Source organism: Syngnathus acus, chromosome 5 (assembly GCF_901709675.1).
Source record: "Syngnathus acus chromosome 5, fSynAcu1.2, whole genome shotgun sequence".
Taxonomy (NCBI): domain Eukaryota; kingdom Metazoa; phylum Chordata; class Actinopteri; order Syngnathiformes; family Syngnathidae; genus Syngnathus; species Syngnathus acus.
Genome location: NC_051091.1, coordinates 11,638,064 through 11,655,757, shown reverse-complemented (window position 1 = coordinate 11,655,757; position 17,694 = coordinate 11,638,064). Strand labels below are relative to the sequence as shown.

At 42.1% G+C, this 17,694-nt stretch overlaps 2 protein-coding genes and 1 long non-coding RNA gene across 5 annotated transcripts in view; 1 reads left to right on the top strand and 2 right to left on the bottom strand.

The window, feature by feature from the left end:
- Positions 1-6,770, bottom strand: part of kif5ab (kinesin family member 5A, b) — a 40,940-nt gene extending 34,170 nt beyond the window's left edge. Inside the window, exon 1 of the mRNA XM_037252286.1 lies at positions 6,350-6,770. Coding sequence (XP_037108181.1) covers positions 6,350-6,478 — 129 coding nt within the window. The 5' untranslated portion in view covers positions 6,479-6,770. The remainder of the gene's footprint in view (positions 1-6,349) is intronic.
- Positions 6,771-7,757: 987 nt separating this feature from the next.
- Positions 7,758-13,995, top strand: dctn2 (dynactin 2 (p50)). Of its 3 annotated transcripts, none has more exons than XM_037252077.1 (15): positions 7,760-7,978; positions 8,261-8,329; positions 9,918-9,923; positions 10,577-10,673; positions 10,772-10,833; positions 10,997-11,095; positions 11,162-11,322; positions 11,550-11,703; positions 11,870-11,935; positions 12,094-12,132; positions 12,253-12,330; positions 12,508-12,579; positions 12,663-12,765; positions 13,183-13,274; positions 13,425-13,995. In XM_037252077.1, the coding sequence occupies exons 1-15, from the start codon at positions 7,943-7,945 to the stop codon at positions 13,509-13,511; spliced, it is 1,221 nt and encodes a 406-aa protein (XP_037107972.1). In that variant the 5' UTR covers positions 7,760-7,942; the 3' UTR covers positions 13,512-13,995. The 3 variants fall into 3 exon arrangements, with proteins under 3 accessions (XP_037107973.1, XP_037107972.1, XP_037107971.1); XM_037252076.1 differs by lacking the exon at positions 9,918-9,923 and adding an exon at positions 8,770-8,778; XM_037252078.1 differs by lacking the exon at positions 9,918-9,923 and having other exon boundaries at positions 7,758-7,978.
- On the bottom strand, positions 13,857-16,291 carry LOC119123187. The gene is made up of 2 exons (XR_005098011.1): positions 14,163-16,291; positions 13,857-14,058 (listed from the first exon to the last, which is right to left on the bottom strand). It is a non-coding gene; the product is annotated as an uncharacterized LOC119123187 (long non-coding RNA).
- Between the last annotated feature and the right edge of the window lie 1,403 nt (positions 16,292-17,694).

Sequence of the window (17,694 nt, the reverse complement as noted above, 5' to 3'; positions counted from 1 at the left end):
TAGAAGACTGATGATCATTGATCCGTGAAGTGAGGTCATGTGCATCATAAAAGGCCAAAAACAAACACGCCGTCACTCATTAGCATAAAATGAATTAACAGAGGAGGTACTTTTTTAAAAAAAAATAAAAATCACACACTGACTACTTAAATATTCTGCATGCCACCGCAGCACATCAGCATCACGCAGCCCACAGCCGGGAGGGGTGTCAGCTGGGTCCACGGATTAAAATAAGTATGCGATAAAAGGTTTTGGAAAAGGGACAGACAAGACAAGACAAATGTTAACGAAAAGCAGGGTTAATGAATTTGGATTTTAGATTGAAAAAAAGGCTTGAGCTCAGCAGTTTAAGTTCAATACATTGACCTGTGATTAATTAAGACGACAACGATGCTCACTTGATCTGCAGAGCTAATGTAGCAGACATGCTACACCAAAATGCTCCGGCACCACCTCAAGGGCACCGCAGTGCACAAACGGTGAAAGGTTCTGCTTTAATGGGCCCTGCTAGTCATGCCCTCTTCCACCATGCAGGGAGCGATACGGGCAGTGTACTTGTTTACAAAAGTGGCACGAGTTTATCTAAGCCTGGCACATGTGCAGGCAGAACAACAGCAAAGATGAGCACAAGAAAAAAAGCAGTTGTTGGAAGGCATTGCCATAATATAAAAATATTTAAGGAGAGGATTTCCTGGCAGCTTTTTTAGTCTGTCGTGTGTGGGAATATTTTTTATTTGCTACTCAAAAACTATTGAACTATTACTCACTTGTGAAATATACACCCACAAAAAATTTGGTTCAAAAAATGGTTGTTGGTGACTTTCCTGGTGAAATAAATAATCCCCAAAAATGTTGGTCCACCATTTGGATTCAATCCGGTGTTTGATGAGTTATAGCAACACTGGACAGCTATTTATAATTTAAATTAAGCTAGTGGATCAGCTTGAAGCTTCAAACCAATGCAATTGACTGGCATCAAGTCCAAAGTGAGTCCCACTGCTCTCAGCAAAAGTCACCCGAGATATGCTCCAATCAACCCCGATGAGGACAAACGGTACCGAAAATGGAGCTGTGATTGATCGGCAACTAGACCTGCTTTCCTCAGCTGGGAAAAAAAAGTCACCTATAACTTTAATGAGGACAACCAAGCAATAGAAAATGCATGAGTGGATACCCTCTGTGATTGATTGGAAACCATGCCAGGACAGATGTCTGCTCTTTACCGCATGCTCATAATCGTAACAATCACGCCCCTGATGGATAGGAACATCTGCTTTAGAAGCAAGCGCTGAAGCCAAATGAAGCTTCACTTACAAAATAATGGCTGTCGAATTATGGCGAGACAAGCCTTGGCGTCACTACACTATGAAATACAGCAAAAATATAAAGCGGGAGAGTACGAGGCGTCGTAGAGAGATATGGGCCGGAGTCGGATTAGCCGCGATGCCAAGCAACGGCGGTGGCATCCAACAAGAGAAATGAGCTCACGTCTTGACCCGACATCGCAATCCCATTACAGTGTCCTAATTGGATCTGGTGTGTGCTGCGTAGTGAGAGCATTAGAGCACTTTAGTGTGCTCAGAGGAGACCTTCGGACATTCCATTTGGGATTCTGCTCTCGGTTTGCAGATACCGCAAGAATATTGGCTGGATGTGAGGCATATGAAATCAGCATGTACATATATTTGCCTTACTACATTGGTGGGTCAACTTTCTTTTGATTGTTTTATATTTCCATAGGCACCACTTTGGGTTGTTTTGGGAAAAAAAAAAAATCCTGGGTTGATCTAATTTTTTATCTAAACTGGGCTGTTTTTAATCCAACAATTTAAGAGTGCAGCATTTTTGAGGGTATAAGAAACAAATATGTTTGGTGATTAAAAAACAACAACAGTGTCAGCTCATCCGCACTGTGATGCAACTCCCCCAGGCAGCATTATTCTGCTCTACGCACCACCGGCTACAAAAAGCCATCTCCAGTTGTTAGACTCACAACTTTTATTTCACAACTCCAAAAGCACACTATTGCAAACAAATGTGTACTACTTAGTGGAAACTCCAAGCCACGAAGAGCTCGGTCAATTAACACCATTAGTGAAAACGCAGCCTTTTAAGACTTACTATATAAGCACGCTGGGGAACGGCAGCCAAGGATATAGGTAATCCATAGAATTGTAAATAGTGTGCAGAAAATAGTGGATCAATAGCTCTGTACATTATTGTGGAGCGCTCAACATGGTGAGCGCATGCATATTTAAGGAGCAAACAACTCAGCAGCACCTCCCAATCGCTTCACAATCTCGCCCTTGAAAACTCTCTGTGAAATTTTCAAACTAAAATCTGAAAGAGAATACGAGTTGAAGAAAATGGAAATGTGCCCTGTGATTGGCTGGTCACCGGTCAAAGGTGGGCCCCCATCTTCTCTCGCCAAGTAAAATAAACTCTGACTAACCCGATAAAATATGGATGAACAGCTGTTGCTAATACATTAGCGTGCATTAGTGTGTTAATGCTATTGAAAGGATTTTGACACTTTCTCACTTTTTTAAACCCGTGAGAACAAAACATACAGTATCTGAGAATGTGATTTTATGGATGACTCATTTTAAGAGGCGGGGCGGACCTCTGGGACATTAAAAATAAGCCACTAAATTGAGAAAGTAATGGTCCACAGCCACCACCGATGAACTTCCACAAAGCCGGTGACCTATATTTTAAAAGCGCCACCAGTCACACCACAAGTGAAGGTTAAGCGTTGACCAACGCTTTTCTTATCTTATAAATTGAGAGAGAGAAAAAAAATGATGCCACTTGACTAAGACTCAAGTCAAGCACATCTCTGAAATTAATTCATAAGGGTCCACAACAATTGGCAGGCAAACGAACCATCAAATCACTTCATTTTGCGGCAAAAAGATACCAGAGAATGGTTAGAAGCAGCGACAGTTAAAAGACTGGCGGGAAATAACACTCATCTTGGTCCTAAATCTTGCCGTCGTGTTTTGCTCCAGGTGTGATGCATGCGATCCATTTTCATAGTGTGTATAGCCACTCACATGGCGGCGAGCGTGAGATAGCGATAAATCAACACCGAGTAGAAAAAAAAAATACTATCGAGAAGCAACCATTATTATTTATTCAGCATGGTGCCCATCTCTCCTCACCCCCTTTTACCAGCATATTACAAGAAGGTCCACCGTGTGATGCCGCATCATTGCAGACAGTGAAATAATGCTGTGTCGCTACAAAGCGGAGTGCAGAAAAAACAAAGACTGAGCCTGAGGGCAGTGTGGCTATTAGAAAGGATGCCATCCATGCATGGGGACCTAAACTAATAATAGAAGCACATTCAGTCCCTTTCCTGTCACACAGGTAGGGCCTAACAAATGGTTGGAATTACTTGCGACATAACTACAAAAGGCACAAATAACTGCTAAGTTGTGGGTTCAAATGTTTGGTGACAAAATATAAAGTGTATTTTAAGTCAGTTTTGCTCAAATCAAATGTGGTTTCATCTATCTTTTAGTTGTGTTTCTTATACTTATTTAATATGAAAATGATGAACACCTCCCATCACACTGAACTATTGCCGCCATGGACAGAATATGTAATAAATGTCATGGTTGGCGACTGTCAAATCATATTCAATAGTACAGCATAGCGAAAGGTTAGATGGGAAGCAAACAACTCGGATGGCATTTCTTTTCATTGCTGACCTAATGAGAGTTTCCGTTTGTGTAGCATATGGAATAGTGTCACTGCTCTTGTCTGGCAGGTTTATTGAAGGAAATAAGAAATGCTAGAATTGAAGTCTGACATAATGTGACACTTATGGTATTGAGGCCATCATGTCACATGAACAGGCCATGGCACGTTAGTAACCCCGCTATTGAAAAGATAAATTAAAGACCTATAGATCCCTTCAACATATATGTTAGCTACCAGAACATTGGCTAGCCAACCTATAGATCCAGTACTTATGGATTCACATGTAGATAACTCATTCAACTCAACTCGACTTTCGCTGTATGGTCCAAATTGAGGTTTATTTTCTGTCAACAAATTGTCAGGTGCGCTGGGGGCGTGTCATGAAAAATAACCTCGGACCACCAGAATGCGACACAAATTTCTTTATTATATAGATTTAAAGTTAAGTAGCAACTGTTTAAATTTTCTAGGATAAGTTTCTTTGTGAAGTGCTGCAGGAATGTCCAGGATGACCCTAAAATGTCTTCTTCAAACCAAAATGGCTGACTTTTAAGACAGCCAAGTGAAACTGGCTTCAGGGTTGAATTTTTAAACATGGTGGGGTTACTACATCAGACGCCACCCAAAAAAAAAAAAAAAAAAACACTTGTCAAGACGATACTGTGAGCATGCCAGTAAATACTAACTGCAACGGTACGTCTCTTATCAGTCAAGCATCACCACTTCCTCATGTTTTCCAAGGCTACCCATCCTCCCCTAAGATGTTCTCCCATCCACTCCGTGCACAACAACGAGTCGCCTCTTCACATCTCCTCCGAGCCTGCCGTCAACAGCTCAGATCACTCTCTTAAGACCTTCTTAAAACCTCCAAGCGAACCAAAAATATGTTGTAATGTGAATTTATTCAGAGCATAAGCATGTGCCCGATTTAATCTGATGGCAGCTGCATGAAAGGCACTCTGGAAATTTTCTCTGCAATTATACTGAAGGCTACAGAAGGGAACATGTAGTGTTTTTATTTTTGCGCAACTAAGCACATCTCTCTTGCGCCCCCAAAAGTAATATTCCAGCGGAGCCTTGGATTGATTTTTACATAGCAATAAAATAACAAAAGGAAATGAAAGTCATCTGTATCAGGGTCAAACTGTCACCATGATAAACCCATTATTATTAACTTTATAAACACTATTTTAAGTAACGCTTAGAATGGAGTTATGCCATTTAAAAAAAAAAAAAAAAAGAAACAGTTCTTATGTGTGACTTCCACATATCAAACTGTGAGTATTCAGTGTTGTCAATTTACCAACAAATCTTTTTGTGGTCTTATTTCCCATCCAGACTGCAAATGTGCAAATGCACAGCTGGCTAATTTAACATGATGTCAATATTTTATGCTTCATTAACATAAGGCATAATGTGAAAGTGATTCACAATGCAGATTAACATTATTGGCATGCAAGTGTAAAAAATAATAATAATAAGTGGAACACTTAGGAATGAAAAATTCTTCTTCGTGTTATAACAAGATCAAGAAGTCAAAGAAAAAGCAAAACAGTCACTCCAGCCAAATCTGCTGGGATTGACTCCAGTACAACCAATTGGGGGCATAAGAATTGATGGACGAATGTGTGATGTGAAGGACTGATGACCTGCAGGCTGCATCGTGCTTCTCTTGCCAAAAGTTAACTAGGACAGCTGTCAGCCACCCCTGACCCTAATGAGGACAAGCGCAATGGAAAACAAATGGATAGATGTACTCTTTGATTGGGTCCATGGTGGACCCCGCTTCTCTCCCCAAAAGTCAACTGGGACTTTTCTCATGTGACTAAGGAGGACACGTGGTAAACAAAAATGGATGGATGTGCAAAATGAGTGAGTAGCAAACAGCCTGAGGTGAAGCGTGCTGTCATCAGGATAGAATCCTGCAACACAAATGAGTTGTATAGAAAATGCATGGGTGTTTGTTGATTCCAAATAGTATGGCTGACGGGTGTAAGTGAGGATGCCGACGGCAATTTTCTGCAGTGTCTACAATCACTTCCTTTCAATCCACACACCAGATGGGTGTGGATTTAGACCACCCATTCAAACAATGACCACATTTGCATTTAAACTCCGCCAAAATTCCTCCACCTGCTGCCTGCCTTGTCACATGGGCAATCCTCAGTCCCATCAACCTCAGGCATATCTACCACATATGATTGAACATGTGTGTAGCTTTTTGTGGCTTTTCTATCTATTGCTCCAAATCAGGGTGTATAGTCGACGGCTGTTTTTTTTTTTTTTTTTAAAAAGCACTTCTCGAACAGAAAGGACCCACGCCGCCACATGTATCATCAGGACTCCCGTAAAATTGACAGCAGCCCATAATTTACAACCGAGCGTTGCAATGTGTCCTGGGTTTGATCGATTCTGACACAAAGAGAGGCTTTTAAAGTGCATTCAATTATGGTCAGAACAAAAAATATATATAAAACATGACATTGCCATTCATCTTGTTTGCAGATTGGAATATTCATTCATGCCCACTTCAGAAGCTTTTCAGATGCCAGAAGTGGTGATTAGCGTTAATTGACATGATGACAATGAGGAGGCACATTTAATAGGCGAAAAAAAAATCATATTCATATTAGTAACTCACCCCAAGGAGAACAGTGTCTTCGCCTTGGAAAACTGGGATGAACTTATCTCCACGCAGGATTTCTGACCGGTTGAGTGGACGAAAACGACACAGCACCTTGATATTGCATTCTGCATTCCTGTCATCCATTGTTGTGAGAAAAAAAAAGGAAAAAAGTACAGTCCCCAAAATGTTGTGACAGAACAATAAAAGAATCTTCTTGCAACCTGTTCCCAAGTGGATGCTGGCTTATGCACACGCAAGGCAGCGCATTTGCTAGATTGGACTAGATACTACGAGGTTTTTTTTTTAACGTTCAAAAGCATGGAGGGGAAAAAGAAGAGGGGGTTAAAAAAAGAGAAAAAGAAAGAAAACAACCCAGAGGCTCAAATTGGTGATGAACAGATGGCGGCGTGTTACAGTGGGGGAAAACTACAAACTGGTATGGTCGACAGCGTCTGCAAAAGCAGCATGCTCGCATCTCTCTCTCTCTCTCTCTCTCTCTCTCTCTCTCTCTCTCTCTCTGTCGCGCTCTCTGTCTCTCTGACTCTCTGACTCTCTGACTCTCTCTCTCTCTGGGTGGGCGGGGCATCCGACATCCTCTCATCAGCACCACTAGATGAAGAGGAAGCACTCCGACAGTTTGCCCCACGCTCCCCCCTAACTTGTCCATACTGTCATTGTTGCAGTATTATTTGATAGAAAAGTTCACCACTAAAAATAGTACAGAAATAAATGTTTTCGGGTTGCCAGGTCAGGTCCTACAGAACACCTGCATAAGAAATGGAACAAAAAGAACCTGCTTTCCTAATTATTTCTGTTGTTGGGAGAGCTGCATGTGTCTCTAATATTTTGGTGCATGCAGCACATGTCACTGGGCAAACTCAATACAAACAATGCAGCTTTTTTCTGCCAGGGTTTATTCCCACTGTTTCTACAAATATAGATCTGTTCTCCATTTTTTTCCTAGCATCTAAATGTGTTTTGTTTGTAAATAAAATAATTTATTTTTTGGATTATTATTTTTAAAACTTCAACCTTTTTGAGTTAGAATGGACCGAATTCTAACCTGAAAAGGGACAAGTCGACCATCTGGCAACCGACTCCACTGATTGGTTCGTGTTTTGCTTGGATCTTTGGCGCCACCGCGTGGCTACTTTTGCAACTATAACATAAGGGAAAATGTCACGTCAGTTATTTTCAATGGTTAAAAATAAGCTGAATTTGACTATTGATAATGACTAGTGATCAAATTTCTGTAATATTAAGGCTAATTCAATTCCTTTGTCTTGGCTAAAGTTAAACACAGCGCACGCGCATAGAGGCTTTTCTGTGCGTTTGATTTATCAACTACATGAGCTGTATGAGTCGTTTACCCTTTCTGGAGCGTCAACAATACCGCCAACGGGCGAAGGTGTCCCATAAGCCGAACGCACAAACTGTCAGACGAATCCAACGACCACATCAGCCTGCGAGACGTCTACTACCACTAGTCGCTCAGCTTGGCTGGCCCCTTGATCACCTTTCTGTCATTTTAACCCAGTTAATCGATTATCAACGCATTTTGTGTTGTCTTAGGTTTTCCGTCGGTATCACGTTTTGCTTTCACGCACAATGGCTGACCCCAAATACGCAAATTTACCAGGAATTGTAAGTAGCAATTGCTTAGCAGGTTAGCCTAGTTTCGGCTAAGAGACTAGCTCTTGTTAACATCGATCAGCTGTTTTACTAGCGTTATAACTTAGACATAACTGGCATTAATGTAAGCCTTTACATGTTATATGCATTACGTATGGTGCGCTAAAAGCCACCGTAGATGAAGTAGATTAAGTTGTATGGTGTTTGAATAAACTGGGGCGTTGGCCAGGCTAAAAGATGCTGCTAGTCGTGCATTTTGGTTCCAATTGTTGTTGTTTTTTGTTCTTTAAATAGGCTTTTAATGAGCCGGATGTGTACGAGACGGGTGACCTACCAGAAGATGACCAGGCTCAATTCGAGTCGGTAAGTCGTTTGTTTTCGTATAATAATAAAAGAAATCTATTGTGTGTCAATGTCAGACCCAATTACGTCATAAACTGGACACGTGCTTATTTTTAGAAAGATTGCATGGTTTGCATTTTAAATGTTAACGGTAGGACCAGTGTGAATGGACTTTTAGATTTGTTGTAAGGAGTATACGCTCACCCTATTAGCTATATGTGCCCTGCTATTGACTGGCTACCAGTCCAGGATGGACCCAAGTCAGCTGCGATGGGCTCATCGTGACCCCATTGTGCATTATAATTCAAATACATTAACGTTGTGTATTTGAAAAAAATGCAAATGTTTGGATTCCTAACTTGAAGCGGTAGAAGCTAATTGGCATTTTCCCTCCTATGTCGGTCTCCCCTTCCCAATGCCCCTGTTGTTTTGACTTTAATCCACCTCTCCCCGGACCCTAGCTTTTACAAGTAAGATTGACCATGTTTTATACTCCCAGTGGGCTTCGATGCTGTGCTTTGACTTGCATGATTTTTATAATCACACTTTTCCTATGTGTTGAAGGGAATTAGGAGACTTAAAATATGTATGTGTTGCTATTTTTAAACTGTTCCAAAAGACAGGATGAACTGCCTGCCTGTGTGTGTGATTGTTCAAAGAAAGAAGTGTTTGTACTAAAATTGCTTTCCAGCCCTTTTCTCTCTCTAACTTGTCATGCTGTCGAGCAGCTGCTTCATGGCTAAGCACGCCCTGACTAACTTGGCTGTTTATGGGCGTCCGTCCGCATGCTCCACGTCTTAATAGCGCCTTATCTTACTATCAGCGTCTTTGCGATTTGACACAAGTACTTTTCACCGCAAACTATACCCAACTATATGAGATGTGTCAACAAAGTTCCAGGTCTGATGTTACGAAAGATATTTCAAACTCAAATGGCACGTTTTCAAAGTTGAAGTCTAACAAGTAATCTTCATACACTCCTGGAAGGATTCTTCCGGAACTGTCAGATTTCAGTGCTCGAGTTGGTCCTGTCACAGTTTTCCTCATGGGCTGAATGAAGCAAACGCCGCAGGATCATGCGGATTGATCATGCGGTCCACATTTAAGGGAAAACGAATAGTTTGAATTTGAAACGTAGTTTTTGAGGCATGATTCCTGGAACTTTTCTGACACACCTCTCATGGACTGCACTTGTATGGCGCTTTATCCACACCCTATTGTCAGGGAAATGTAACAAATGGTTTCAAATAGTGTGGAAATCGTGTAGGTTCGCAACATTGTTAAATATGCAAATGCATGAGTGAATCTTTGAGATTATGTCGTAGTTGTGACCTGACCAGGCAGAGTGAAAGAGGATCTACCATCTCTTATGTTACAACCGGGGGAAGAGAGAAAGAACTGGAGGCATCCTAGATGATTCCAGGGTGCTTACTGAAGCATTCAATGCTTTCTTTCTGATCTTCTTTCCCTGATCCCAGTCAGCTGATCCTGCTCTTAGTGTGTTGTGTGTGTGTGGGTGCATGTGTGATAACCACATTAATACGTGTTGTCTCTCTCTCCCACCCTGCAACTGTTTTGTGCTCTTTCTAACTCTCTTTGGAAACCCAAGGAGCTGGTAAGAGCCTGACTAACCCTCCTCATCTCCATCCCGCTTCCCCCCTTGCTCCCGCCCCTTCATCAGTGTAACTTTCTGAGTGCCTCGTTTGATATCGTCTTGTCTGACTCTGCAGTTCATCCTCATAATTAGCAACCAGTCAACACTATCGCTTCCTTGTTCCATTCACCTAGTCTCGTCTTGGTCTGCCATCATTTCAGAATGAGTTACGTTTTAGTGGGCCACTGCTTTTTAATCATACTGAAATCACCAAGGAAATCCTGCCCCACACTAATCTGCATCATTTTAATTTTGTCATTCATTTATGATCGTCGTTTTAAGTTCAAGGGGAATGTCTAAAGGGATTTTGCTTGCGGTGGTGAACGTTTTCCCACCAATTTCCATTTTTTTGTGCTATCTTACATAAAGAGGGTCCTTGGTTTACAAAGTTTTAAAAGGTCCACTTTTAGTTTGGAGACGTAACCCAAAGCTACATGGCTGCAAGTCAATGATGCAGAAGCCATAATTACAATAAATGTTCTTTTTAAAAATGCCATAAATATCAAGTATGCCGCCAAATTGAGCAACATGTCTGGACCCTGGTAAACTGAGGACCCTCTACACACACATATATATATATTCGGTTTAACTTATTTTACTACCCCCGATAACAGGAGGAATTGTGCAGCGACAGTGTGGAGAGAATCGTGGTCAACCCCAATGCTGCTTACGACAAGTTCAAGGACAAGCATGTGAACACCAAAGGCCTGGGTCAGCTTCAACTTGATTATCGGGCCAAAAAAGTCCACTAATCGATTTCGATTTTTGTTTTCACCATTCGCTTGGTCTCCTTGCTTTTGTTTGCACAGACTTCTCAGATAGAATCAGTAAAAGCAGAAGAGTGGGCTACGAGTCTGGAGAATTTGAAATTGTGAGTGCATTCATTTGATTGTTCAATCAAATATTAGAACGACATCGCGAGGATGTCTGCTCGTAACAAAACATGTCTCTTTTTAAATATCATAGCTTTACCTCCTCAGCTTGACTTTGCTTTGCAACCATATTCTCTGTGTTCTTGCTGTGTTGCGCTGCAGCTCGGAGAGGGCTGCGGCATCAAGGAAACGCCCCAGCAGAAATACCAGCGCCTGGTCAACGAGATCCAGGAGCTCTGTCAGGAGGTGGACACTATCCAGGTAGCCTGTCGCACACTCACAAACGTTCTTACCACTCATTGACGTGACACTGGACTGTGTCGCCAGGCCGTCACAAAGGAAAGCAACGCGGAAGAGCGCCTGACCCCGGTGGTCCTCGCCCAGCAGGCGGCCCAGCTCAAGCAGCATCTAGTTTCCGCTCACCTCGACTCGCTGCTGGGACCGCAGGCGCACATCAACCTAGCGGATCCGGACGGAGCGCTGGCCAGGTGAGCCGCACCATGCTGGCCTCACTGCCTAGTGGGGGAGGAGAATGAAGTAATTACAAATAAAAAAAGTGCCGCTACCATTTTTCTCCTTTGTGCTCGTGGCCACGATTTTTTCATACAAATACAGGCTTTTCAAATTTAGATACAAATTAAATTTACATTGCCATCTTAGAAGTAAATGGAAATAACCCCCCCCTTACACCATTTGGTTGCATCTCGTTCCTCAGGCGCCTGCTCACACAGCTCGAGGTGGCCAAGGGCAGTCGCGGCTGCTCTGCTGGCGACAGTAAGGCGCCAGTGGCAACCAAGGGCCCAGATGGAGTGGTCCTCTATGAACTGCACAGCAGACCTGAGCAAGAGAAGTTCAATGAGTCTGCCAAGGTAAAAAAAATATATATCGTACTGTTGAACCCCAGTATATCATTCAGGATGTTTATTCACCATCATTAAAGCACAGTAGCTTAATAAGCCAGGCCACCCCACGTACACTGAACTGCTGGAATCAAAATGATGACCGTGTAATTGCACTACCTTGTTCTCTCGGTAGATGGCAGGATTGGAGAAGCGACTGGCAGACTTGGAGCTGGCTGTTGGCTCAGCATCAGACAAACAGGTACTGGCACAAATTACATTCGTCTGCTTCCTTCTCTTCAGACGACACAGATATGCAGTGTGTATTTATGCTCCTGTTGCTATGGAAACATAAGCTCCCACCTTGATTTATTTGACTGTGTTTAACCTACGCCGTTGTCCTTGGCGCTTCCACCGCAGGGTCCTCTGAACGCCGGCATGCAAGGAGTCAGTCTGACAGTGAGTCGTCTACTCAATTATGTTGTCACCACAATCTATAGCCAAAGAACAAGGTCTCACTTTAGAGATTACATCATTTCCTGTCCCATTGCCCTATTAAGTGGGTGTTTTTTGCTTCAGGATACTTTGGAACTCCTCCAGGCCAGGGTCAGTGCGCTGGACTCGGCTACTTTGGATCAAGTGGAGGCCAGGCTGCAGGTAAGTGTGCTAACTTTGGTGAATAGGAGGGCAGGTCATTTTAATATTTGTTTTATCTGTTCTGTAATTCATGTTAAATGGGAGTCAATGCACATTTGCCACCTTTTAATATTTTTTCATATATAAAATATAAGGACGTTTCATATGGACGTGACACGATGGATTTCTGCATTTTAGAGTGTGCTCGGGAAGATGAACGAGATCGCCAAACACAAAACAGCCATTGAGGACGCCGACACACAAAACAAGGTTTTACCGTGCTTCACTTTCACTTTACTCGCATGTATGTCAAGGTTTTCTTGTTGTTTTGTTAAGCTTTAATATGTGTGCAGCTGTCGCAGTTGTATGATGCGGTGCAGAAGTGGGAGGCCATGTCCACCTCCGTACCTCAGGTGGTCCAGAGGCTGGTGACAGTCAAGGAGCTACATGAGCAAGGTGACAAACTCGCAAGACTCAACAAGACGTGCAATATTGCCTACAAGCCAGCGTAGTGTTGCTCGAAACCACGTTACCCGTGGGAGCTCACTGACGGGGGTGTATTTAGGTTAGCGGGGGAGGAACGAATGGTTGGAAACGCGAAGGAATCTCGTCATGGTGTGTAAACGGAGTGTAACACTTGAGAACGGGATGATTATATCACATCTTCTTTAATATTCATCAGAGCGGGAGTAGATTTGATCGTTGCTATTTTGTCATCATGGATTTTTCATGCAAGTCTTGAGCTGATTTATTTCAATGGGGATGGATCACATGACGCCATTGTATTTGTACGCAACCCATTCAAAAGTTCCATAATATGACTCCTTTCAGGATGAATTTAAGGTGAACCGTTCGTGTCTGTGTGTCTCACAGCTATGCAGTTTGGCCAACTTCTCACACATCTGGACACCACTCAACAGATGATCAACAACTCTCTGAAAGACAACAACACCCTGCTGACACAGGTAAGGTTCATCAGCCACATGCACCCATCAGAATTAGGAAGACGGTGTAACTTTGAAAATGTGACTTTGAGTATTCATTGTACAATTATCCTGTCAGATCAAAAAAAAAATTCACCTCAAATACATCTTCCCCATATTTACTCGTGTCAGGTCCAGCAGACGATGAAGGAAAACCTGGTGGCCATAGAGGAGAATTTCTCCACGCTCGACCAGAGGATGAAAAAGGTGTCCAAATAAAGAAACCTGGACAAAAAAAATACAAGAAAACAAAGCGTTTGGACATGGACAAATGAGACTTACACATTGACGCTTGGCCGCCCCCCCCCAACCTCCCTTCCTCCTACTGCTCTCTTCCTCCACCTATGCCTTCTTCACTAAGTGGAATGTTGGGAAAGATTGACAAAACAAAACCAAAATTCTTCAAGGTTATTGAATTGACTGTATTGTAGAATTGGAGATTCAAGACGAGACTGGATTCGTATTGTCCAATGAAATGGCTCACAGTAAAGTTGGAAGGATACCTTAGACATGTATAATAAACAGTGGCCTCTGAAGGAAAACTGTAAATATGCCTACATTACCTTGTTTGCTTGCGTTCAGTCACTCACTTGTATTTATATTACGACTGGGAGGCACACACCGTTAATCTGCTTTACCATTGTCTAAACTTCAACTGTATTGTCACAGAATATGATCGATAAAACATGAACTCGGCTCTTTATGTATTGTTTGCGTTTCTTTCAACTGTTATACTTGCCGGGAACCAGTAGGTGGCAGCATAGCACTGTAGAAAGGACACAAAGCATGTAAGAAGGAAAAACATCCATACATAACGGGTTTTTTTTTTTGTTTAAATAGCTTGTTTTGATAAGGGAAAGTCAAACCTACGGGATATTCCACAGCCGGTGTAGCGAAAGAAGGGCGTGTCCTCAGTGCACATCAGCGACCATCTGCACTCAATTAAATCACAACACCGCACTGTTACTGTCAAGTTTATGAGGAGAAGGAAGACTGATGATAATGACGTTGAATGAAGCTCGTTGAGGAGTGGGCGTCAGTAATCGGTCACTTCACAATGCGACATTGTTCAGACTGTCTCCTTAAAACCAATATTAATGCTACCTTTACACAATTTTCTAATCAAATGCATGCAATGCATGTTGTCGAAAAGCAAGCAAAATTAAGCATTTTATACTTTAATCCCAAAAAAAAGACTAAATGAAAGCTTTGCACTTACCAGGCTCTAATTAATTAACAATGGCATTATATCATAAATCCACATTCAAATGTTTTTGAAAGACATACATTCAAAAATGCCGTGCCTTCTTAACAGGGGCCATAAAATTTAACCTTGTGGAACCCCAAAATAATTAAATTGTACATCATGGTCACCATACTTACTTTTTAAAAATGCTTTGAAAGCAAATTGGTACGGTCTCATTCTTTTTAAAACTGCTATTTTTTCATGTTCTTGCTTTCCAACATGCAAGATAAATACAAATGAAAAGAACAGCTCTTACTTTGTGAGACCATGTTAGATTTTAAGCTTTATTCTATCATCACATTAGCAGCTGTATCTCTCAGTCTCGCGTTTGAGCCGGGATGCTTTCCGACAGCTGCCTTGTGTGCGTGTGTTTATGTATGCGCGTGTGTGTGTGTATAGTGGAGTGAGCTGGCTGGGTGTGGCGCAAGTCTTGACCGAGGCAGTGGTGGTGCTCGGATGGAAACAGGAAACCTGCTGCAATGCAGGAAAACCTCGAACTGATCAGAACAGTACCCATCAAACACCGCTCAACTTCGGAGGGTCCATGGCAGTGTCTTTCATTTTATTTTTATTCTAATGATATAATACTACACTTATTTTGAAAATGTGTCAACTTAAAATAAAACAAACAAACAAACAAACAAACAAACAAACGAAAGAATTATACTTTTATTGCATGGACTATCACAACAATACTTGGAACAATGTTTTATAACCGTTTAATCCTGGAACGGATCATTCAACTTCTGATTTTCCACAAGATGGTTTTCTGTTATACTGTAATCACCTGAAGGTTTTTGGACTTATGGCATGTTAGAATGTTACAACTTTACACATAAGGTTTTGTCAAGCGTTTGACCTTAAAACTGAGTTTTGGCACAACTGTGTTTAACTTTGTTAGTTTTCTCACAAAGTGGTATTTTGGAATGAAGCAGTATTCCTTAAAACAAGGTTTTAAAATGACTTGGACCAATTATTTTAGTTAAACTTTAGAGGTTTTGTAAGCGGGTCAACAAAATATTGCAAAAATGTCTTCCTAAGATTCACTGACAACGCTTGTGAGATCAAATGACTCCTTAAAACAGATTGTTTTCTTATCAGATCGTACTTAATCAAGTGTCCCTTTGACTTGAATGCCACGTGGTAGAATAATGAATGAAGTAAACATCATGTGTGACTGTTAAACAAATGAAAATGATGCAACCCGAGTTGTAAACAAGGTCTCGCTAATAAAAGAGCCCATCCTGACAAAGTCAACAGACAGCTGGGTGGAGGTGGAGGGAGCTTCGGATTGGGGGTGGGCGTGGTGGGGTTGTGGCGGTCCAAGTGTGCCGAACTACTCAGCAACAGCCACCCGAGCCGTGACGCGTTGCCGGTGCTGTAAGCCGGTCCTGGAGACAAGTGTTTGAGCTCGCGATTCGCTGCTCGCCGCTGTTGCTATGAGGGGGCCGTGCGCGCGCGCCGCCGCCGCCGCCACGTGAACGCGCACGGCTTTAGATTTGCCTGGCGCGCACCGGGTTATAGGGTGTGGACGTCTTGTTTACGTGACGCTTTGTTACCAAAACTGTCCTAGAACTTAGTAGATAAACTCTTTGACACGCGTGTATGATGCAACGTGACTATTATCCTTGGACGTTTATTTATCCCCCTATTTAAAATACCTACGCAACCAAAGAGTTGTGGAGATAATCACAAAACTATGATTGTTAAGACAACCTACGGCCTGAGGACCACCACATAATTCACTCCTACTTATAAAAGCATTTACCCCACAAGTGCTACAGAACAATAAACATTTGTCAGATTGTTTCATCATATTTGTTTATACTTTACAGCTCTGGGACAATGGAGAATGAAGTAAAGAAGAAAGTAAGGAAAGACCAGGGAAGGAAAGACCAGAAGGGTGAAAAGAAAGATGAACGAGGGAACTAATGAAAGGAGGGAAATAAAGGTAGGATAACAGACAAAAGGTGCAAAGGGAGGATGAGAGGGAGAAAGGAGAAAAATAATGAAGGATGAAAGAAAGGAAGGGTACAGCCCCCAAGCAGCTGCCTTCATCTTAAAAGAGGGGAAGAAATAAAAGCAACAGAATGCAGGAAAAGAAAGCAACAAGGTAGGGAAGAATTATGAGAAAGGGTGATTTTTTTTTACAAATTTAGTCAAATCAGTACTATGGGGTTACACTGAATTATCTTCATAAGTGATTTCATCTTTCATTTTAGATTAAATGTCTGTCTTTGCACTTAATTTATGTGTGTGCGCGCGTGGGAATAATTATAAAATGAGATTATCATTCAGTCTCCCTTTAAGCAGACATAATGCATGCTCTCTTGGGTTTAAGATTGGTGATTGGCTTGGCCAGTCTTCCTCTTATTGCCCGATTATCTGCTTTTTCTTGAGTTGGCAGTGATTTAGGAGTCTGTCTGTCTTTTTTTTTTTAATTCAAGAAATTTATTGCAAATCATTCAAAAAAGTATAAACTGAATACAATAACTGAAACGCCAGTTGAATATCCACAAAACTAATATATCATCACAGCGAGTACGAGTTTCGTCGTTCTGAGTTGAAAAAGGCGCGTGGCCGCTTGTTTTGATACCATTCCGGAAGTTATCCGAAGCGCGCGTTCCCGCGACGTGACGAAGATTTAAAGCTCCAAACGTGTGTTGTTTACACGTCCATCTTCTGAGACAATACAAAAGCCGAATGGTCCACTCGATACAAGCCACTCGTGTTTACTAGTACCATTTTTTCGTATGTGACGTAGAAAATCAAAAAGATGAGTGGGCGTGGAACGTCACGGCTTTAAATATCAAACGACAATTCTTCGACATTGGCTCGCCGTGCATATATGTATATTTTTAGATGTATTTTTTGTTCGAGGCAATGCTATTTAATAAAACATGTTCGGATTCCGCCGGTGTTATCCCCAGCTAGAAACTGGTTGCCAAGCATTGCATCATTCCTTTCATGTGACTCCCTTACGCCCCAAATTCGTCCTGGCCGTCTTATGACTGCATCACAACTGCGCCTCGTACAAACTATACAGACAATGGGGAGCGCACTCAACCTTGCTCGCCAAACCAGAGCCGACCTTCCTGCTCGAATCTCTGCCACCCTCATTGGATGTCGTCAAGGAAAACGGATTCCTTGCGTGCT